The following is a 24,883-nucleotide window of genomic DNA, read 5'->3' as shown; positions in this document are numbered from 1 at the left end:
GGCTAGGGTTAATCCAAAGAAAAAAAGGTTACTGCTTACACTTATTGGTATTAACTTTCTTTTCATTATTTACTGAAACTAGAAAAAAGTATTCTATAACAAAATGTATACAATTTAGTAATTGTACAAAACATTAATCCAGCAAGATATTAATTACAGTCACTACAATGAACACTCAATATATTTTTCACTGCCATTTCCATGAAAAGCTCAGAAAAAGGCTAAAAAGTCACAACAAAAGCAATTTAAGCTTTATGTACAACAGAAAAGGTAAATCTTCCACAATAACACTGCAGACACAATCACTAAGAGGCTCTCCATGCTGCCATGGTTTCCTGGAATGTTTTTCAGAGTCCATCTTCTGCAAGAGACATCATCAGCTTTCCAAGACCAACACTTGAAGCATTAGATGTAATACAAAATAAGGAGTTCTTTATTATTTATACAAAACTTGTACATTAAAAAAATTAAGATTCAATAACTGTGCTGACCCCCTGAGGAAGCTAAGAGCGTTCGTGGGTCCATCAAAGAGCCCTGTGTGAATGTTTCAGTCACCAACCTCCTGGCCACAGGAACTAGGCACACAGTTCTAGGGCCATTCACGTGGCTCCTTCACTGGCTCTGAAAGCTGACTTTCCCTTTCATTAGGCTCGGCAAGCAAGCCAGGGTTTCCTGGACAACATTAAAGAACATTATCTTCTCTGGCCCAAGCTAGAGCATTTTATCAGTACCCAAGTTGATTTTTATTTCTTGAACACTTCCAATAAACTAGCATAAGCTTTATTACAACATATACAGATTTGATACAGTTTACAAAAAAAACGATTTTTCAACTAAATAAAAATGTCTTTTAAGCAATTAAAGTTGGCTTAGAGACATGGTATTTTTCTTTCAAAACTGTGTTTCTACAATGATTTCTAAGGTCCCAGTATTGCTTGTACTTGACAGTCACCCTCATCTAAGCAACATTAAGAGCTCTGATATCTTTAGTAAATACAAAACCCTGTGTTTCTTAAAAGCCTAATGCTGAAAGACATGTTATAGCCAATCTAGACAAACATTTATATTTAAACAAAAGGGCTCTCTGAACAAATAGCCTACGGAGATAAATACAGTGATTTGTTTTCCTGACAGAACTATTTAGCACGTTTAACACATTATTCTGTAGTTTGGGAATAAGAGTGTTTCTTCCCTTGAAGAAAACAGGTCCCCCTTCTGAAGAATAATGCTGATTACCCCCCAAAATCAAAATAGACCAGCACCAAATGAAGTATTAACTTACAAATATGAACTTAGAACTTAGCTCTTACTTCTTGAAGTTCTACATCCCAGACTTAATAAATTAACTACAAAATCAGGAGTTTCATCAGCTACAATATAATTTAAAAATCCATTTTCAACCAGCAGGGGTGAGGGAGAAGGTCAATTGCACTGATCACCATGAACTTCAAGAATTTCATCAAAACTTTTTTCCCAGCTTGTATTTGCCTTCAGAGGTGAGCTGTAGATTACCATCTCTGATGCTTTAACATACAATATTCTTGTTGAAATCTCTTCAAAGAGCACAGCATGTAAAGCACTAAACTGTGTTCACATCTGAGGAGTCTGCATGGAAAGAACCTGAGACCTCTCTGAAAGAGCCAAAAACCAAGTGGCTGTCTCAGTAATCACATCTATTCATCCTCCATAAGAGAATGCATTGAGCTTTTTTAATTCACAGATTTTATGTTAGTCCTTTAGAACCCAATGCCCATGTTCCAGTTCAGAACTGTCGGGCTATTCAAGCTGTCTTCTTGGTGCAAGCTCCTTGGAGGTCTTGTAAATTGATCTTCGACCTATGGTAGAAAATGACAGGGTAGCAATATATAAGTATCAGGAGTGTAGAATTTTAACTTGGAACTACAGTACTGAATAGTAAGTTTTTACACTGCATATTTTTTGAAGTATAGGGGGAACATGTTAAATATATCTTTGAGTCTTACCTGTTGTGAATCATGTGACTTTTGACAAGATGTCCTGCTGCCAATGCTGCCATAAGTGACAATTCCCCAGCCATTACGGTCCCACACACAATTCGGGCAAGCTGCCGGGCATTTTCCCCAGGATTATCTTTGCATGCTCCTTGAACACCTAGCATCTGTAGCCAGAGAGAGACACAAAAAGATTCACCCTTAAAATCATGAACAATTTCTTACTAAGTCAGCTAAAAACAGGGCAACTATAATGGCATCAGAATAGAGCTAGACTCCACTGGAAGTACTAACTTTCCAAGACTTGACAGCCACGCCTGACAGTGCATAATACCATAGCTAACATAATATTCACAGCCTGACTGGCAGTACCCTTAACTCAGTAGATGAACATTCATTTGCTCTCTTCATCTACTTTCTTATCTAAGCATAAGCTTAAACATGCTTATTTGGACACAATGGATTAGGCTGATATGACAGGAGAGTTTTGAAAAGACCAATTAAAATATAGAGGTGAGTGATACATAGTCTCAGATAGAAAGAGAAACCCAGAGAGTCAGAACTAGGCTTGTGGACTCTATGCCTGATACATCATACCTGCAAACAGGCTTGCTGAGGTAGTAGGTTGGTCCCACCACCCACCGTTCCTATCTCTATAGATGGCATGGTGCAGCTGATATATAAATCTTCATTTGTGGGACCACTTGCTTCCATTAAAGTAATACAGTTTGAACTACCAACATTCTGTGCTGCATCCTGGAAACAAGAAAAGAAAAAACATACAACATACTTCTTTCACTTGGAAAGACGTAACACGAGAAGTGGAGGCTGGAGAGCTCACCTGTCCACAGGCAATGTAGATGGCAGTGACAATGTTTGCTGCATGGGCGTTGTAGCCTCCTATGCTCCCAGCCATGGCAGAGCCCACTAAATTCTTGTTAATGTTGACCTCAATCATAGCCTCTGTGGTAGTCTTTAATACCTACAAAACAGAGCTGTGTACATTTAGATGTTCCTCCAGAAGGTTCAGGGGAATGTTACCCAAATCTATCTTTCTGCACCTCCAGAAAACAAAGTCTAGATGTGGCCCCATTTAAGCCCTGTCCTCCATTAAAAAATAAAAATTAAAAAAAAAAATCAGTAAAGTTTGTTCCTATGGATGATACACACAGACAGATGGGCAAGGCACAACAGTCATCTTTGATGGAAAACACTGTCCCATATATTTAACTTTATTTAAAATGTTAATACTCCTTTCCCCCATTTTTAAATACAATTAAAGATTACAAAATAAAAAAGATAAATTATCCATCCAATCACTCACTTCTCTGACAACCTTGGCTGGAATGACAGCTTCACAAACAACAGATTTTCCTCTTCCCTCTATCCAATTTATAGCAGCAGGTTTCTTGTCAGTACAATAGTTACCACTAACGGCTAGAATCTGCATTTCAGGGAAATACTCGTGAAGTTTTGAAAGTGCTTTCTCTGTACCCTGTTAACAAGAACCCAAAACACATACATATCAAAATGCATAAAATATTCATCCTTCATCCTTATGAGAAGAATTTGTATCTATGATATATTTCTAAGTATAATAACTATACTTCAAAGAAACCGAGCACAAAAGTAACAGCTGTTTTGTTAACCATCACAATTACTTTCTTGGTCAGGTATAGATTCCTAATGTGTTTCTTTCTCGGTATGAAAACCAAGTTCTTTGTAGTCATTGTTGAATAGGATGTAGATAAAAAATGATAATGTTAAAAATACTCAATAAAAATACTCATATTTATATGTCACTGGGGAATGAGTAATAAATTCCATCTTCTAGTTATTCAGCTGTTACCTAAAACCCCAAGTAATGAAGTCTGTAAAGAGAAGTGGGTCATAAGAGTCGATCTTGTGAGTGGAAAGTCGTTGAGCTTTATATTACATAAAATACAAATAAGCCTTCCAATGACTTCCAATTAAATGGCATTAATTCAATTAACAACTCATACCTCAATAACCCAAAACATATTTATTGGCAATTAAAAAAATAATTTTATTGTGGTGAAACACATAAAATTTACCATCCTACCCATTTTTAGGTGTACAGTGGTAAGTATATTCACACTGCCATGCAACAAATCCCCAGAACTCTTTTTTTAAGTTCTGGGATATATGTACAGAACATGCAGGTTTGTTACATAGGTATACATGTGCCATGGTGGTTTGCTGCACCCATCAACCTGTCATCTAGGTTTTAAGCTCCACATGCATTAGGTATTTGTCCTAATGCTCTTCCCCTTGCCCCCAACCCCCCGACATGCCTCGGTGTGTGTTGTTCCCCTCCCTGTGTCCATGTGTTCTCATTGTTCAACTCCCACTTACAAGTGAAAAGGTGTGGTGTTTGGTTTTCTGTTCCTGTGTTAGTTTGCTGAGAATGATATTTCCAGGCTCATCCATGTCCCTACAAAGGACATGATCTCATTCCTTTTTTATGGCTGCACAGTATTCCATGCTGTATATGTGCCACATTTTCTTTATCCTGTCTATCATTGATGGGCATTTGGGTTGGTTCCATGTCTTTGCTCCCAGAACTCTTTTCATCTCACAAAACAAAAACTCTGTACTTACTAAATAACAACCACCCATTTTCCCCTTCCCCAAACCCATGATAACCACCATTCTACTTTCTGTTTCTATGAATTTGACTATTCTAGACACCTCATTCAAGTAGAATGATATAGTATTTGTCTTTTTGTGACTGGTTTATTTCATTTAGCATAATGTCATCAATGTTTATCCATGCTGTATCATGTGCTATAATTTCCTTCCTTTTTAAAGCTGAATAATATTCCATTTTATATAGACATATACATACACACACATACAAATACATCTAATTTGTTGTCCATTCATCCAACAATGAACACTAAGGTTGATTCCAATTCATGGCTATTATGAAAAATGCTGCTACAAACATAGCTGTACAAATATCTCTCTGAGAACTGCTTTCAGTTCTTTTGGGTATATGCCCAGAAGTGCAACTGCTGGATCATATGGTAATTTTGTGTTTAAGTTGTTGAACTGCCATACTGTCTATTGGCAATTTTAAAGCTTATACAGATGCTCCTTGACTTCTGATAGGTTTATTAGGCTGTAAACCCCACATAAGCAGAAAATATCCTAAATTGAAAACAGACGGATGGACAGACGGATGGATAAATGGAGTCAGGGTCTTGCTACATTGCCCAAGCTGGCCTCGAGCTCCTAGGCTCAAGCTAACTTCCTGCCTCAGCCTACCATGTAGTGAGGACCACAGGTGTGTGCCACTATGCACAACTATTTTTTTTTATTGTTTGTAGAGATAGCATCTCACTGTGTTGCCCAGGCTGGTCTTAAACTCCAGACCCCAAGCAATCTTCTTGCCTTGGCCTCCCCAAGTACTGGAATTATATTGGTGTTCTTAAAGACAAATCTTGAAGTCTCTGGAAGAGGTCAGCTTCAAAGGTGGTCTCTTGACTGGATAAAGTTTTGAAATGTCAACACTAAGATTGTTCCCAGTCCTAAGTAAACTCAGGATATGTGTAATGCCAAGTCTAAATTAAATCTATCAAATGTAAGGAATACCAATCAACAAATGCCTGATTTTTTATAAAAGTACTTTCATTTTAATAAGAGTACTTTCAGATACTCTGCCTACACTTACCTTTGAAATCATATTCATCCCCATGGCATCCCCTGACCTGGACTGGAAACGGATATAAAGGTTGCGTCCAGCTATACTTGTATGAAGTTTCTGTAGACGTGCAAATCTATAAATAAAAGATGCAGAGATTGTGTTTTATTCTTTTATTATTATTATTTCTTTTTTTTTTTTTTTTTTGAGACGGAGTCTCACTCTGTGGCCCAGGCTGGAGTGCAGTGGCTTGATCTTGGCTCACTGCAACATCCACCTCCTGGGTTTAAGAAATTCTCCTGCCTCAGCCTCCCGAGTAGCTGGGATTACAGGTGCGGGCCACCATGCCCAGCCAATTTTTGTATTTTGAGTAGAGACAGGGTTTCGCCATGTCGGCCAGGCTGGTCTCTAACTCCTGGCCTCAAGTGATCTGCCCGCCTTGGCCTCCCCAAAGTGTTGGGATTACCGGCGTGAGCCACTGCGCCCAGTCACAATTATTTCTTAATAAACTTACACAGTTCACGTAAAAACAAATGTGTTAGCTTGAACTATACTGTGGTTATCATTTGTGCTGATTATGCTACTTTATTAATTTTCTTTATTTGAAGTAAGTCTATTATACTAATACTTCTCTCCTATTTGAAAAATCTTTTTTTCTAAGACAGTTCTCTCCTAGGCAAAGTAACAGTCTAATCAAAATTACTAGCGCACACTTTTTTTTTCTTACTAATTTACCTCTGTGGAGCTATTCATTTGAATCAACATTCTTTTTTTCCCCCCAACCAAGCATAAATATTACTCATTTTAAATGAATGGCTTTAAAGTTGATATTCTGTTATGTGCTCTTAAGCAGGTAATATGTTAACAATTATGTTTGGTAATCATAGAAAATGACACTGGTTCTAAAATAAACAAATAGATATAACTGTACATACAAATCCACTCACACACCTGCTAGTGCTGTCAAATGCCTCCTTTATCACTGCGAACCCTTCAGATGTTTCAAGCCAGGCTTTCACTTCTGCAGAGTCACAAGCACGTGGAAGACGCACAACTGGGCCACGAGTCATCCCATCTGCAAGGACTCGGCTGCTGGCACCTCCACCAAGCTACACAGTATATGTTAGAGAAGCAAGCACGTTACCCAAAAACGCTCATGCTTGACCCAAAAGATATCACTAATTGTCCTTAAAACTCTTCTCATTGCCTTATCTATGATGTATTTTTAAACTGGCAAATATATAAATGCCAACTTACACCTATTGCTCTGCAGCCTCTATTGGTGCTGGCCACAAGACAACCTTCTGTTGTTGCCATTGGAACCTGAAATTCTTTTCCATCCAAGCAAAGGGGTCCTGCCACTCCAACAGGGATGGGCATATATCCAATAACATTCTCACAACAAGCTCCCATCACCTAAAAGGTAAAGTCAGGCACCAAATGAAAATCTATATAGTAAATGCACAAAAATTTATCTCAGCTTGTCAGTAATAACTATCTCCAAACTTAATCCTTTAGTATGTATTTTTTTTAAACAAAATGTTTAATTCACCTTTAAAAAGTGTTTAAAATACTAAAATCTTGAGTAATGACTATAAAAACAGGAAAAATATTTTTAATTCCTATGACCTACATCATAAGCAGAATAAAAAATTAGGATAAAATTATTTAAAAGGAAAATGTTTTATAAAACTGTGTACATATATGAAACTAATCAAGAAAAAAGATTAAAAACATACAAAGCAAATCTCTCTTAATCGAGAAAATAACATACCAAGGAGTAGTTATAATCCCTGTAAGGTAGGTACTGGAGAGAAGAAGGTTCTGAAAGCTTTTTGGAAAGTAACTGTCGGCGAATAGATACACCACGCTCATGAGTTTCCATCAGAGTTTCCAACTTGTAGGCTGGGATATGCTTAGCAATGACTAACTGGATGATCTCAGCATCACTAAGGAATTTTGCACCTTTCTAAAGAAATGGAGAAAAAAATGAAATTGGGGTCAGAGCGAGAGATGAAACAGAAGACTTGAAGGACTGTATTTCATGTTATAAACCATTTAATACAAATAATGCTAAGCTAAAATAATGTAATTTTTAAATTAAATCACTGTAGTTTTTAATTAAAAGATACCTCTGCAAAATAATTCATTTAATGCAAAAAATGCCAAACAAAAATAATATAAATACCGTATCATTAGGTTTTACAATACTAAGACAGGTTTGCACTAATACACCATAAAAAGAAAAATAATGTGAATTTAGCAAAGTTTCAGGTGTGTGTCAGATGTAACAGCTATTGTTTAAACTCTAGCAAACTTTCTATTTTTGATATCCTGAACAGGCAATATATTCACATGTTTTAAAAACTAAATATTAAAAGAGATATAACAAAAAGTCTTCATCCCATCCTTGTCTACCGTCTGCCCAGTTCTTTGCTACCTACACATAAATAGGTACCACTGTTTTATTGTGTATCCATCCAGAGATTTTTTTATGCATGATTATAAATATGCATATATATATATATATACACACGCACACATATGGGTATAAATTCACACAAGTCTTGGGCCAAAGGGTATGAACATTTATAATCTTATAAATTTTTATAATTTTTACAAATTTATTAATTTGAATAAACACTGTCCAATTGCCTTCTCACCACCAATGTAAGAAAAGACCTTTCCAGGCTGGGGGCAGTGACTCACGCCTATAATCCCAGCAGTTTGGGAGGCCAAGGCGGGCAGATCACCTGAGGTCCGGAGTTCAAGACCAGCCTGACAAACATGGAGAAACCTCGTCTCTACTAAAAATACAAAATTAGCCAGGAATGGTGTCTCATGCCTGTAATCCCAGCTACTTGGGAGGCTGAGGCAGGAGAATCAATTGAACCCGGGAGGCAGAGGTTGCAGTGAGCCAAGATCGTGCCATTGCACTCCAGCCTGGGCAACAATAGCAAAATTCCTTCTCAAAAAAAAAAAACCAAACCAAAAAAACAAGAAAAGACCTTTCCCTACAACCTCAATAGAGTATGTTATTAAACTTTGGGATTATTGCCAATCTGATGAGTGAAAATATCTCAAGTACAATTTTAATTTGCATTTCTCTTAGGATGAAGTTAATCACCTTTTCACATTTTTAAGAGCCATATGTACTTTTTTCCTGACAATAGACTGATTATATTATCTGCTCTTTTTAAAAATTAGATAAAAATTTAGTCTCATCAATTTGTAGGAGCTCTTTATAGATTAGAGATTAGCCCTTTAGCCTTAAATATAAATTGCTAATATTTTCACTTGGTTTATTAGCTATCTCTTGACTCTGCTTGGGGTGGTGATATACATACATACATATACACACACACACACTCACAATCACCACCCTCCACAAAACTGGTACCAGTAATTCCATTTTGTGGGTTTATTTAAGGATCTTCTTTGCAAACACTAATATTAGCCTAATTTTTCAAAAGAATAGTAAGATAAATATTAGCTGGTTTATGTATTATCAGTGCAAATTCATTCATTCTCTTAGTAAGTTTACTGAGCACCTACGAAATCCAAGGCCCTCTCAAGACATGGACTTAGCTGTCTAAGAGCCTGATGTCTAATAATGGAGATATTCATGTAAATGTAATATAAGCAACAAGGTACGACTGCCATTAAAAATGCACAGTCTCTATATAAAGGATGCTTCAGAAAAGAAAAGTTACTTCTGTTTGGCGGAATTGAGGTAGGTTTCATAGAGATGCTAGCATTTGCCCTAAAGGTGTGAACACCTGGAGAGGGGAAGGCATGTCAGATGACAAGAATAGGAACCCAGAGTTGGGAACTGTGTTTAAAGAGCAATGACTAAGTTTAGCTAAAAAGTATATGATTAAAGAATGCAGGCCGGGCATGCAGTGGCTCATACCTGTAATCCCAGCACTTTGGGAGGCCGAGGCAGGCAGACCACTTGAGGCCAGGAGTTTGAGACCAGCCTGGCCAACATAGTGAAATCCCATCTCTGCTAAAAACACAAAAATTAGCCAGACATGGTGGCGCATGCCTGTAATCCCAGCTACTCAAGAGGCTGATACACAAGAATCACTTGAACCTGGGAGGTGGAGGTTGCCGTGAGCCAAGATGGTGCCACTGTACTCCAGCCTGGGTGACAGAGTGACACTCTTGTCTCCAAAACAATAATAATAATAATAATAAAATAAAATTTTGTCAAGTATACCTCAATAAAGCTGGCAAAAAACTGCATTTTACCAATAAACGTATTAAAATATATTTAAAAGAAAGAACCATATTAAGCAGACATGGATGGAACATGATTATTTGCATGAAAGCATGAGTAGATTCATATGGTCATGTAGGCAGAAAGCCCTGTTCAAATGTCAGAAAGAAAGGCAAACTTCCTCATGGGTATCAAGCTTACAAAACAAAACAAAAACAAACTTTCTTCTATCTTTGAAACTTGTCTCTGTGTTAAACTCTTTCTAGGCCTCAACACACCTATGAGAATACAGTAGTCACTCATCTCTATGATAAACAGTAATAAACTAGAAAGAGTTTTGACTCTGGAGTCAGAAAATCTTGGACCCTGCTATCAGCTTTATCATTTCCTAGAGGTACTACTTTGGGAAATTAAACATATCGGAACCTCAATGTTCTCATTTGAAAAACAGATAATTTTACCTACCTCTCAAGGTTGTGTGAAATAAAGAAAGAAGATAGTATCTGTTAGTCATGTTACACCGTGCCCAGTACTTAGCTGTAGTGTTCAGCAGATACTAGATTTTTCTTCCTTGAAAAAGCTCCTTTGTAATGAAAAATGCCACATTGGAGTTTATGTTATCATCCTCACCTCTGCATTCCCAAGTATCTGTAGACATTCTTCGTTAGGCCGAGGTTCCCTGGGAAGTTCAATTTCAGGTTCCTGTGTCACCAGTACTGATGAAGTATCGAGTAAGGAGGAGTTACCAACCACAAATGTAGCTCTGTTTGGGGTATCTGTTTCAGCCACTAAGGGTTTTATAACCTCAACTGTTCAAGAGATCAAAAGAAATCTCACAACACAGCACATAATTTTGAAAACAGACTACTTTTTGACAAAGCAATGAAGGATTGAAAGTGAAGAGAATAACAAGTTACCTTTTCTTTCTCGGTTTATCCCTGTCTCTTCCTCTACTGAATCACATTTCTGGTTATTTCTGACCAGCATAGGTTCACGTCTACAACAATCGTCTGGGACTTTCTTTTGTGTCACTACAGGAGATGTGATAGGGTTTTTTAATGAGAGTGTAGATTCTGTCTCTGTTTGTTCAAAGAAGATGTACTTGACAGCCAGAAGGAGAGCTAAACTTAGGGTAATAACTTGTTCAATATCCATGCTGATCATTCTAAATAAAAAACAAATTAAAATATTATTCAGAAATGTAAAGGACACAATCTAAACTTATATTAGCATAGAGTGTTATGATTAATATATCACAAAGTAGATTTCAATTAACTTACTTAGAGAGATAAAACTGCCAGAGGGAAACACTTGGTTCAATTCTCTTGGATACATTTTCATCCAGTCCTAATGAAACCTTAGAAGTATCTGCTGTACTGTTTTGAGGAGAAGGATCAGCTATCCAGCGACTGTGAGCATGAACAAGAACCAAGCCTAGAGACTGAAATAAAATTTTAAAAATAATGTATCCTCTGCATATCAATAGAACTTAAATTTCTTATCCCTAGCAACTGGACAGCCAGGCATTATCTCTCATAGCTTCCCCTTACCATGAAAAAAAAAGCCCCAAGCTTGCTATGCAACTAACTAAAGTAGTGACCCCACTGAACTACTGAAAACACCCCAAAGAACAGGCTTTCAAAGAGAGATAAGGTGGAGGAACTTAAAAAGTCTGTTTAGGAGAAAGGGGCTAATAAAGACCAGGAGCCTCAAAGAAATGAACACATTAAGAAAAAAAGGAAGAAGGGAGTGCAATATCATTGAATGGGCCAAAATTGTAGAAAAAAAGAAATCTTAAAAAGAATGAGATTGGAACTGAGGATACTAAAAGAAGAAGAAAACTATGTCATTACCATAATCATCTTGACCCTCTGAGTTACAGGATTTGGCTTATTTTCTTCTTCTTCTAAAACTCGGGCAAAATGGCTGAGCTGCCAAATTGGACGACCCTCGCGGCTTTCCCGAGAAAGCTACAAATTAAGTCAGTGTGACATTAGAAGGTATTGATTCTGTTTAAGTAAACTGTGTAAGCAGAAATCTTACTCTTCTACTAGTGCCATATGTAAGAATTGGTCTTACCTCTAATACCAAGGACACACAAGCTGGGAAGAAAGTCATGAACACGAAGTAGTTGGCAAGAACTGACATGCAGCCAAAGCAGCACATAATTTCAAGCTGACGTACCCCTGGTTAGAGAAAAATTAAAGATATAACTAGTAAAGTGTACGTTATTTTTGATGCTGCATATATCACAAAGATATATTTGTCTTCCTGCAGGTAGACAAATACATGAAAATATTAGTACATTAAGCTCCTTGCCATTTACTGGAAATAGAATTAGCAACTTAGAGGTGATGCCAGCCTTAGGAAACAGCAGGAATAACCACAGAACTCTAAGTCCCTCAAGGGCAAAGCTCTTGCCTTCTCCCATGACCCCAATATCACAGTGCCAGGCAGAACGGTAGTGTTTAATACACAATTGATAAAACATATGTGTTTCCAATTCCTTTTTGTCAAGCAGTAGTGCCTTATTATTAAATAAGGAGAGGACAGGCTACTCTGATGGAGCAAAGCCCCAGTTACACTATTGATCTAATCCCACTTGTTAGGAGAAAAGCAATTTGCCAATTAACCAAGGATTTTTTATATAAGTAGAATATCCTGCCAGTTATGCCAGTCCTGATATAAGGTCAAAATAATATTTTTTATGTACCAACAAACTCTGATTTCAATATAACCTCAATGATGCCTACTGAAGTTCTTATAATTTTGGTTATTTCATTGATCTGTTTGGAAAATGATATAATACAAAATGCCAACTCAAGACTAAAAATTAACAAATATATTGTACTACAACTGTTTAAGGTATCATTTGGTAATCTCAAATAGAAAACAGAATTATAGAGGCTAGAAGAGACCTTAGATTACCACCAAATCCTTCTCCCTCACTTTACAAATAAACTTGAGTATAATATAAAACATACTTCTGATGTCACTCAAACATAACAATGCTTTGAAACATAAATTTAAATTCTCCTATAAAAACTGCTCACAAAAACTCAAAGTTTTATTTTATTACCTAAATTTTAAGATATAATTTGACTGACTAGAACAAGCATATATTGTATTTTTTTAATTCCCAATGCTTTGAAACATAAATTTAAACTGTCCTATAAAAACTGCTCAAAAACTCAAAGTTGTATTTTATTACCTAAATTTTAAGATATCATTTGACTGACTAGAACAAGCATATATTGTATTTTTTTAATTCCACAATTACCCTCAAATGTGGAAATTCAAGAGACTACAAAATCACAATAACAAAAGCATTATAAATCAAACTACATTTTAAATAGTAGCTGAATATAATCTTTTCAAACCTGAGGCCATTAAAACCATACTTGACCAATGCTTTCACGACTTGACTATCTACTATTTCTCTCTGCACGATATTCACTCATGTTGTTGCCATATGCTTTCCAGGCATTTTTCCTTACTGTGTCCCCAGATAAGTCTCTCTATACACAAAGAAACAGCACCAATCCACATACATCCAAGAAGCTAAGACTTTCTTCTTTTTGTACTGGCTTTTTCAAAGGGTTACTTCCAAGTTAATATGTGTTAAATCTGTACTTTTTTATCCTAACCCAAATCTCTAATTATACCATTTCTGTATAGCTGTAAATGTCTCACTGTCTTCTCCAACCACAAATCTAATCACTTCCTTTGTCTACTTCTCTGACCATATCATGACAAAACTCATCGCCCAACTGCTTTCCACATCATTATTATTTCAATGAATAATCCCGTAGTTTCATGGCCCAACTATTACTTCCTGGCGAATCCCCTTCTCACATATTCTTTTGCTTGAATAAAATCAGACAAGTACATTTTCACCTGATCAACATTTTTTCTTGAGTGTAGTGGTGGTTACAAGACTATGTCATTGTCGAAACTCATAAAATTGTATTCCCAAAAGTAAATTTTAAAGTAAGTAAATTTTTAAAATTAAAAAATATTTTATTTGCTAAATAAAATCTTTGTTGAATAAAAGAATAGATAACTAAATAATAATTTACTCTCAGAAAGTTAGAAGCAATATTACATTTTTAATACACTATCCACTGAAGAGGCCTAAACTAATGACAATAATTTACACCCTTAAAAGTTAGATAATTTACTTCTGAAAGAATGAGGCATCTCATTGGGGGCTCTAAGGTACCAGGAAATACATAGTAGTTAACCAAGTATGGTCTTTATAAGAAAGCCATAAAATATAGTCCTAATGATTAGGAGACCTTCACACAGCATAACATATTCCTTCTGCCAAATTTCCATGCCAGCCTGTAATTTTTATTCTACATAATGAAGTCCTATGTTTGATATTAATATCTAATTCTCTACTATCCAATTAAGAATGAAGAAACATGTGCTGAAGCTAATGCTGGGTACTTGCTGAGATGTACTGCTTACTATCGGATTAAATATTTCCAATCACCTTATTAGGTGAATCTTACTCAGATCTGTCCAATTCCTGACTCTTTTCTCCCTACGTGATAATTAAAACACAAAGAACCAAGTCACCAATTGAGTCTAAGTAACAGCAGGGGCTGGAAAGTGTTTTCCAGACCAGCCTTGGAATGCAATGTTGGTTAAAAAAAAAAGAAATCAAATGAATAAAAATATCACAAAGTGGAACACAAAGAGAGGATGGCAGGAGTGAAAAATAAATCAGTAACCTGCTGCTAAGTTTCCACCAAAGCAAACAGGCCAGATATACCCACACACTAATATAATAAAAAATTTTAAGAGTAATTTAAAAGTCAGAATTTAACAATAAATAATACAAGTCCAAGATGTTCTTTTTCCTCTTTAGCAACATACCTATTTTAAAATATGGCAAAAATTGCTTACAAACCTGACATGGTACCAACTCCAATCACAAGACATTCAACAAGAGCATCGAGGGTAAACGTAGGACCTAAAATTGCCATTCCACGAGCAATATTTTCCCTTACTTCATCCTAAAACAGATCAAACATATCAATGAGGGCAAGGGACAAAATAACTTTTTTAAATGTTAGAGCATCCTATGGCTTATATTAATATCAAATTACTATTCAAAGAGTAAAATATACAATATGATAAAACAGGTATTCAAGATAGAAAGTATGATTGTAACATAAAGGATTTTTAAAATTTTTCTTTTTTCTTTTTTGAGATGGAGTCTCACTCTGTTTCCCAGGCTGGAGTGCAATGTGCAATGGCACGATCTTGGTTCACTGCAACCTCCGCCTCCTGGGTTCAAGCGATTCTCCTGCCTCAGCCTCCCGAGTAGCTGGGATTACAGCTAATTTTTGTATTTTTAGTAGAGACGGGGTTTCACCATGTTGGCCAGGCTGGTCTCGAGCTCCTGACCTCAGGTGATCTGCCCACCTCGGCCTCCCGAAGTGCTGGGATTACAGGTGTGAGCCACTGCGCCCAGCCAAATTTTTAAAAAAGAACATATAGTGCCCTGATTCCCTTTCCACTGAGTAAGATATTTCTTAGGAATATTCCTTTGAGGTAGTGCATTAACTCTGTCATTTAAATCACACATAATTAAATCCTACAACATTCTATATTTTTACCTACCATGACAGAAGCTTAGTTGCAAATTTTTTATGAGATCATATTAGTATTAATAAAACCAAACTCACTTCCTTGTTAATATGTTCAAATGATCACACACATTCATCAATAAATAATCAGGGCAGAATTGTGTGCTATTTTATACTCAAGATACTCTGATGTAATATTGTTAAAATGGTTAGGTTCTTCAAAGTGACTAATGAACATTAAGATGAAACTTAAAATAGGAAATAATGCCAGTGTTAATTTAAGGGGTTTAAAAATAAATCTGGCCAGGTGCAGTGGCTCACACCTGTAATCCCACCACTCTGGGAGGCCGAGACGGGTGGATCACTTGAGGTCAGAAATTAAAGACCAGTCTGACCAACATGGCAAAACTCCGTCTCTACTGAAACACAAAAATTAGCCGGGGATGGTGGTGCACGTGTGTAATCCCAGCTACTCAGGTGGCTGAGGCAGAAGAATCCCTCGAAACCAGGAGGCGAAGGTTGTGGTTAGCCAAGATCCCGCCACTGCACTCCAGCCTGGGTGACAGAGTGAGACTACATCTCAAATCAATCAATCAATCAATCAATCTACCCTGGGGTTCTCTTCCATTAGATCTTGTTCTGCTCTCTGACATGTTTCACTAGGAAAATACTCTTATTTACCCAAAAATTATTATTACCATAATTTCTGAAAACTTTCAAAAAGAAAAATGGGGGCAATTCCAAATTCCAGTAGCTACAGAATCATAATTGAGTTGTTAGATACAGGGGACTGTTCCTGGGGCACTTATGGAGACCAGTCTTGGGACTTGAGAATTAAACTTAAAACTTTGGGCAATTCTTAAATCTTGTGCTATGAAGAAACGCTATTAATCCTTCCTATTAATGTAAACTGAAAAAAGGAATACTATTCACATTCCTATCTTATAAATAATACTTACCTGTGAGTTGGAACTGAGGGCAAACTTTGCTAATGTGCTTGCTCTGGAAAGGTCAATCAAAAGTAGGAAAAAGGGCAAAGCTTCACTGGAAAAGAACAAAATGATCAGATAAATTTAACGGGAAAAAGTATGATTTTAAAAAAAATCTTTTTAGAACAAAACCTTTCCCCCTCCATATTGTATGATCCTGTAGTATGTGTACCTTTCTGCAGACAAAAAGGTATACCCTATATTTCTTTGGCATCCTCAAAGCTAAACATAATAGTTGCTCAAAATATTTGTTAAAAATATTTTTAATGTTAAAATGTAAGTATGTTTACACTTAAACACCTTTTGATAATTTTGTATCAAAGTATCATCCTTAGTAAAAAATATCTCCTTGGATTACCATTAGGGAAAAAAAGTGGAATATACAAAAATTTTCATTGATCACTACCTGTGGAAGGATAAACTAAACAAACTTTCTGGAAACTAAATTGGCAATAATAGCACTGAAAAGCTCTTAAAAAAAAAAAAAAAAAAAAGCAAAGCTCTAAAAAAAGCAAAACCACTGTCTCACTCCTAGGAATGTATCTTAAGAAAATGATTATGAATATGAACAAAAATTTCGTTACAAAGACATTCATCACAGTGTTGTTATTAATGAAAAAAATTATATAACCTAACAGTCCAACATTAGATGATTAATAAACTACAAGATGTTTAGACAGAAGAGAATACATATAGCCATTACAAACAATTTAGTTTAACATTAAGGACGTGGAGGCCGGGCACAGTGGCTCACGCCTATTATCCCAGCACTTTGGGAGGCCAAGGCAGGTGGATCACTTGAGGTCAGGAGTTTGACACCAGCCTGACCAACATGGTGAAACACAGTCTCTACAAAAAATACACAAATTAGATGGGCATGGTGGCAGGTGCCTGTAATCCCAGCTACTCAGGAGGCTGAGGCAGGAGAACTGCTTGAACCCGGGAGGTGGAGGTTGCAGTGAGCCAGGATCATGCCATTACACTCCAGCCTGGGTGACAAGAGCAAAACTCCATCTCAAAAAAAAAAAAGGGACATGGAAAGATGTTGATAAACTATTATTAAGCATAAAGAAATTATAAAACAATATATACGATATCAGATATTTTATTTAAGTATAAAAACAGTAGAAAAGGATATATGCCAAAATGTTAATAGTTATTAAAATTAGCTAATAGTAAAATTATACAAAAAATTTCCCCTTATTTTCTTAACTTTTGAAAATGTACCTTTACAGCATGGGGAATAAAAGTTTTTTAAAATGTATTTTGACAGAAAGTATATTTAGGTTTTAAATACTTACTTCAAGCCTGTCAATTCTTTGTCTAAGAAGTGAATGACAACTGTACTGAATACAAAGCTTGAGAAAATTGTGAAGAGGCCAGCAATACCTAAAACGACAAAAGTTCAATACTAAAAAAACTTTATCCTTTACTACACAAATAATAACAGTGTCACACAGCATTCTGAGATAATACTAGTTTACTCCAAATTATTAAGATCTCAAATTTCAGAATGTCTAATTGCCAATAATAAGGAAACTATTCAATGCATGCAGCACACTTTCAGCAATACACGTATTTCCAAATCCATGATTTGAATGAACAGGTTTATTTCCACAGCAAATCAAAAATCTGATGACACCAGAAGTTAAATATGTAAAACTATTACCCAAAATATATTTTGATCCAAGTTGACGTAAATTCTGGAACTGGAAGTAAATATACAGGATTGCTATGCATCGTGTTATTGTCAGAATTATAATGTCACTGCTCAAAACATCCTAATAGGAGAGAAAGAAAAGGAAATTCCAATAGCTTTGACTTTTAAAATAAGTAATCAAAACTAAGAACTTTTATTTTGCATGTGTAATTCATTTATATATTGTCATAAGAACATAAATGTAAGCACAAGTCCAATAAAAATCACAAACCTACAAATCAAAAATTAAATCCAACTTTTAATCAAACCACTGTGGTAAGCCAATACATCACCACAATTTTTTTTTTTTTTTTTGAGACAGGGTTACATGCTGTTACCCAGGCTAGAGTACAGTGGTGCAATCACAGCTCACTGCAGCTTCAACCTCCCAGGTTCAAGGGATCCTCCTGCCATGGCCTCCCTAGTAGCAGGACTACAGGTACATGCTACCACACCCAGCTAATTTTTTAATTTTTTTTTAGATGGAATCTCACTCTGTCGCCCAGGCGACAGATTGTGCAGTGGCACAATCTCAGCTCACTGCAAGCTCTGCCTCCCAGGTTCACGCCATTCTCCTGCCTCAGCCTCCTGAGTAGCTGGGACTACAGGCGCCCGCCACCATGCCTGGCTAATTTTTTTGTATTTTTTAGTAGAGACACGGGTTTCACCGTGTTAGCCAGGATGGTCTCGATCTCCCAACCTCGTGATCCACCCGCCTCGGCCTCCCAAAGTGCTGGGATTACAGGTGTAAGCCACTGTGCCCAGCCTTTAATTTTTTTTTAAAGACTGGGTCTTACTATGTTGCCCAGGTTGCCCAGGCTGGTCTTGAACTCCTAGGCTCAAACAATTCTCCTGCTTTGGCCTCCCAAAGTGCTGGGATTACAGGCATGAGTCACTACACCCGACCCACAATCATTTTTGACTATTAGTCACTTATAAAAGATGTATTTCTCAAATAAAGTCAATTACATTCATTTGTAAAGAGAAAGCAAAATAAGAGCATTTCCAGTGCATTCCATGTAAGCAGAAATTTGAGGTAAGTTCCTAAATACTAAAATAAATATTTTACTCATAACTTTTAAAAATTATGTGGTCCCTATAGGGGCTTAAGGGCTCTTCAGAAATTGAAAATGTAATTCACTTTAGTCAATATCAAATTAACTTCACTAACCTCTTCAAACTTTGGACATTCATAATTCCAACCACAGATCTTATTGTTACCAGTAAACATGTTCATGGACATCATGCAGATGGTCAGTGTCACTGTCCCCACTATGACTTCCCAGGGATGGGAGGCCACAAAGAGGCCATGCATTCGAAAAAGTCTTGACAACATTGTAGCTACAGAATCCTTGGATCCTGGAAGGAATATCAAGTGTGAACACTTAGTATACAGCTCATTGTATTTTTAGGAAAAGATTTTAAGGAAAAGTGTGCTGTAAACCCTGCTTTGTATGCACAGTGTCCTATACATATGACTATTTGATACTGTTCCTTATAATTCTGGAAAATAATTATAAAATTAAGAGAACTATGTTATTACTTCTTCACTCAAACAATAAATCCTTTATTACTCACTGGCAACCAACTTTAAAGCAGCCATTTCTTAAAAATTATATGAATTCAAACATTTAAGATCAAACCAGATAAGTATCTTGACCTTATTACCTAAGCCTTGCAAGTAGAAGAGCAATCAAGCAGAAAACACAAGTGAGAAACAGCTATTCACATTTTCTGATTACCTAGATATAAAATGCATGTTAAGTATCTTCTTCATCATCTACAATTGGATTACACAAAAGGTAAACACCCAAGAAGCTACTTGTTGAGTGTCCTGCTATAAATCATGTTAGTTTATAAGATCCTCAAGGGCAGGGACCTCTTGTACTTTTTCATTCCATACAACATATGGCATAATGTCACTAGCAAAAGGATGTTTAATAAACCTTCCTAACATTGCTGTCAACAGAAAAAAAGTCTTTTCTGATAGATGTTTCTACATTAATAAAACAGGGTTAAGAATTTTGCTGTGGTGGCTGCTTTTCTTCTAGCAGAATCATCAACAATAGTGCTAGAAGACCAATGGAAAAGCATTAGATGTGAAAAGCTCCAAACTTTCACAACTAATCAAAAGCTGGAACAGTACTAGAAGAGGATGACTAGCTGAAGTATCTGTACATAGCATTCAAAAAAATTCCCAACAGAACATATAGAAGATTTTGATCTAGTGACTACCATGACTAAATTTCCTGTTTGCTAAATAATAATTCTGATATTCTGATTTTGAAAACAAATCTTCTATTACCATTGGTCTCCACAAATAAACCTGCAAGTTTTACTTCTTTCACTAAAATTAATGCCTGTGATAAGGCATATTAGTAACCTGCAAAAATCAACCAAAAAGATTTAAAAAGTAAGCTCATTAACTGCCACTCTAGCAAGAATTCAAATGAATCTCACATTTAGTAATAAATAAAAGTGATTCATCTGTTGAAGACAGACTATAAAAAGGCAATCAACTAAGTGAAAGAAAGCATTAATCTATTTATAAAGGGTTAGGGGAAAGACCAAAAAAAAAGAGTAGCTTTAAGGAACCAAAGCAAATACCAAGTGTTATCTCTCACTGCATCACTCCATGTTCTCTACATTTCAGACATACCACACCACTAGCTAAACAGTTTTCAAACTGTTGATCCACAACAACTGCATCAATTACATCATGACATCAATTTTGTCGTTAAGAACAAACATTTTTAAATAAAATAAAATAGAAAACAATATTATAAAAAAACAGCTGTTGGGTAAGCCAGGTAGTATGGGTAGGTATTATTTCTTAAAACTATGTTTCAAGAAACTATACATATATAAGTGTGTGTGTGGCTTTTAAATTAACATGTATTTCCCACTGTGGGTCACAGTTTTAAAAAGCTGGCAGTACCTAAAGGAATATAAATGTGGCATGTACCTGCCTGTGTTTACTCATGCTTTTTCAACCTTCCACCCTGAGTCTTATTCATCAATTTACCCTCCAGCACCTTGCACTCATATATAGCATTGCTCAACAAATGCTGGCTTAAATTCTTAAGCTATAGTAGCATGTATTTTATGACATCTTGAAACAGACCTAAAGACGACTTTTTTTTAAGGCACCTAGATATGGATGTAACCCATGCCCTCTAGTTTAAGGCTAAATGCAGAGCATTCAGGGAACTTATTAATGGGGTACGGGAAGGAGAAACATTTTACATACAGGTTGAGTATCCCTTATCCAAAATGCTTGGGACCAGAAGCGTTTCAGATTCGGGATGTTTTTGAATTTTGTAATATCTGCATTACATTTATTAGCTTAGCATCCCTAATCCAAAATCCAAACTCCAAATGCTGCAATGAGCATTTTCTTTGAGTGTCAGGTTGGTGCTCAAGAAATTTCAGATTTTGGAGCATTTCGGATTTCAGATCTTCAGATTAGAGACAGTAAACTTGGAACTATCCTGGAAAATGAACAACAGCAACAAAATACTTTCTCATATTAAATTAGCAGGTACTTGGACTTTTAAGTATTGGAAATCTTTAATCAAATCTTAGATTTGAACTCTACTTAATTATAAACAAAAGACTCACTAAAAGGCTAGATTTTCATCATGGTATTCTATCACATAATTTCTTGCCTATATTTAAAACACAACTCTACCAACTGTTCTAAAGGATCAATTAGCATCAAAGTTCCAAAAAGTAAATTAACTACATGTTTCAAAATTAGGTCAAAATTATTTCTAACCCTCTTTCCCTGCAAAAAAAAAAACACTTCAGCTCAGATTATTCCTCATTATGTCAATCAGATTCATTGTTTTAAAAAGTTAATTCATTTGAGTTAAAATCTTAGCTGCAACCCAGAAGGAACACTAACTTGTGAACAAATTGGTTTAACATCATAAACCCGTAATTATACATTAGACACATTATGTTTTCCCTCAAAAGATTTTATGGTGGCATTGTAATTCTGGGACTTTTTTTCCTAGGTGTAAAGTCATCTTTGCAATATTCAAGGAAAAAAATTACACGATTCTGTCAGCCGCCCCTAAACACAGAGAACCCCACCTATTTGGAAACAAACTGAGCAATCTTATGAGGGTGTGTCAAAAGTAACCATAATTATAAACAATCTCATTTCTCATGAACATCCTCCCCGTTGCCCTGTGATTATGCAAAGCATTTCCATGCCATAGAATCCAATTGTCCACCTTCATCAGCAGTTGCAAATGGCACAAGCGGGCTACAGGATAGCTCCTGCAAATTAAGTTGACAGTATTTATGCAATGCTGCAATAAAAATTAATTTTACTTAAAGAAACAAAGTAAATAGGCAAGGTATGCCTTACTTATTCAGACTAAAAAGTATGCTGCAAACATTTTACAGATTCTTTAAAAGAATGGATAATTCTTAAATGTCAATCCAATCTGCTACAGAAACCATCTACCATGGCCAACTGCAGAAAAGGATGTTTTGGCATCTTACTTCCTCCTACTCAGCACTCTGCCTGCATTACACATTCCAGTATTTGATTATATACTATCTCACAGTGTTCTCAAATTAATAAATGTGTACATTTTGTCTCTTTGAAGCCAAGAACTGCATCTTATAAGGCAGTCATTTTCAATCCCAACAAGATCTAGCATTCTGCTGCTCAAGCTGGTATTCCAGAAAGAAGGAAAAAAAAAAAAAAACAAATCTTGCACTGGCAATCAGGAAACCTGGATTCTATACCCAATTAGCTCACGTTCTATTACATGTTGTTTTTTAAGTCATATCTCTTCTCTTCATTCACTTATGAAGCTAGAGCTCCAAAGTTCTCTGACAAAGATAAGTGTTAAATGGAATCATATGAAACTGCTATTTTTGTAGGTTAGTTGAATTTTAAATACTGGCAATTTCACATGGGTCAACCTAAGTAGACCATGTAATTCCATAATGTGGCTATCTATAGTCTAGAAACTAGACCATAAAGGAATAGTGTGTGAACACGCATACTCACACTCTTATCTTGAAATGGTTATCCCACATACCTGACAATTTTCATGTTAATACTGTAGCCTATGTGCAGTTTTGTTTAACCTTCATGTTACTAATTCCCATTTGTTTTGGCCACCAAGTTTATCATAAGTTCTGGAAGAACACTACAAGAAAGCAGGCCTGCAAAATCCAGCCTATCCCCAAAGTACTGTCCAGGCCTTTGCTAGATTATCTCTAAATTGCAAAATGTTTTTCACTGCATGGAGAGGAAAATAAATTCATAAGTAAACAAAAAGTACATTCTCTACCTTGTGGGACGCCGAAATCATGCACATTTAGTATAGCCCAGAAACAAATGTTTCCTACGACTCTGCAGGACCATGTCTAAGAAGGAATATCCTCAAATCCTGAAATATTTCAAACGACTACTTAAGAATGGAGTACATCGACCTCCTCCTACTGCAGAAATTAACTGTTCTATATTTGTATCTCCAAGGTACATTTTTCCTAAAAGAATATCAGCACCAAGGAGACTACGCCCCTTACCAAAAAAAAAAAAAAAGGGGAGAAGAATCTTTTGAGTCCTTGTGCGAATCCCCACGTTGGGCTCCGCATCCTCTCAAGCCGTTCTCCTGTAAATAACCAGACACATCTACACCAATCCACGGTTCTTTCATGGCTCTAAGTTAGTCAGCAGCATTTACAGAGATCTTTCCCGTCACCTAAAAGAAAGGTGCTAACGAACAGCAGTTCCTGGGCGTGAATGCCCGGATACCGGGATGCAGGCGCTTCTCCCGTCTGCCCTGCGAGCTGCCGGCCCGACAGCCCCATAGACCCCTAGCATTTCTCGAATCCAGGGGCCTCCGAGGTCACCCTGCCTGACACCCTTTCCGCCCCGATTATCGTGACCGTGCAGCCAGCACTGCCTACTCTGAACAGGGCCGATGAACGCAGCTACGCCCCGCGGGTCCACCGACGATGACCGTAGTCACGAAGAGGCCAGACCGCCGCCCGCCTCTCAAGCCCACCCCGGGACCCCGGGTTCCTCCAGCACTGGTGCCGGCCGCCGCTCGGCCTGCCGGGCCTCAAGGACATTCCTTGCAGTCCCCGCGAGTCCGGGCTGCCACACCGACAAAGCGCAACCGCAGCCCCCTCCAGGTCCGAAGGAGCTGCCGGTAGCCACTTCCCAGGGCCGAGGGAAGCTCCAGAATTGCCACCAACACAGCCCAAACCCCGCTCCCACCCATCTCCGCCCCGCTCCCCGCCGCCCCGGCCCCCCTTCTCGGCCACCGCCCGCCTCACCTCCAAATCTCACTAGACGCCACCGAACCCCGGCGCTGGCGCTCAGCTTGTGTCTAGTTAACGGAGACGCGAAGCAGAAGGAACCCTCACCTTACGCACGCTCGGAGCCGGACGAGCCTTCGACCAGTAACAGAGGATCGTTCGATTGTCTAGCCAATCGCCTGGGGGCTGCTCGGCCTGACGGCGCTACGTCACGAACGGTCGCCTTAACAACCGCCCACAGCTCTCTGCAGGGCCAAGAACAGGCACCGCACCATCTCTCACCACGGCTCGGCCAACCAATAGCCGTTCGAGTCCCAGCACTAAGGCCTGCTTATTGGTCCTAGAGCCGTGGGGGCGCACGCATGGCAGCTACCTAGGCGAAGGCGATAGGGGACCTGGAGGGTGGAGTGTCCCACAGCCCCAGGGCCTGACCCGTGCTCCT

The 24,883-nt window shown here is 37.3% G+C and overlaps 1 protein-coding gene across 5 annotated transcripts; it reads right to left on the bottom strand.

The window, feature by feature from the left end:
* Nucleotides 1–41: 41 nt before the first annotated feature.
* On the bottom strand, nucleotides 42–24,639 carry HMGCR (3-hydroxy-3-methylglutaryl-CoA reductase). 5 transcript variants are annotated; one of them, NM_001133039.1, is given in 20 exon segments: nucleotides 42–1,835; nucleotides 1,983–2,137; nucleotides 2,568–2,726; nucleotides 2,812–2,952; nucleotides 3,295–3,465; nucleotides 5,668–5,773; nucleotides 6,589–6,746; nucleotides 6,895–7,053; nucleotides 7,412–7,606; nucleotides 10,490–10,668; nucleotides 10,777–11,024; nucleotides 11,140–11,300; nucleotides 11,713–11,829; nucleotides 11,939–12,045; nucleotides 14,778–14,883; nucleotides 16,419–16,503; nucleotides 17,750–17,837; nucleotides 18,118–18,229; nucleotides 19,319–19,506; nucleotides 24,460–24,513. In NM_001133039.1, coding segments are annotated over 19 exon segments (2,667 nt in total). In that variant the 5' UTR covers nucleotides 19,484–19,506; nucleotides 24,460–24,513; the 3' UTR covers nucleotides 42–1,780.
* Between the last annotated feature and the right edge of the window lie 244 nt (nucleotides 24,640–24,883).

This window comes from Pongo abelii, chromosome 4 (assembly GCF_028885655.2).
Source record: "Pongo abelii isolate AG06213 chromosome 4, NHGRI_mPonAbe1-v2.0_pri, whole genome shotgun sequence".
In the NCBI taxonomy this organism is placed as follows: Eukaryota; Metazoa; Chordata; class Mammalia; order Primates; family Hominidae; genus Pongo; species Pongo abelii.
Note: the sequence above shows the minus strand (reverse complement) of the source record. Positions and strands in the feature narration are given on the sequence as shown.

What these genes read in the sequence shown, in the direction of transcription:
- HMGCR (XM_054555125.2), bottom strand. Translation starts at nt 19,483, where the DNA reads ATGTTGTCAAGACTTTTTCGAATGCATGGCCTCTTTGTGGCCTCCCAT. An exon ending in AAAGAATTGACAGGCTTGAA is followed by an intron (nt 16,504 to 17,749) that starts GTAAGTATTTAA and finishes GTTCTTTTCCAG; the next exon opens with TGAAGCTTTGCCCTTTTTCC. An exon ending in AGTCACATGATTCACAACAG is followed by an intron (nt 1,836 to 1,982) that starts GTAAGACTCAAA and finishes TTTCTACCATAG; the next exon opens with GTCGAAGATCAATTTACAAG.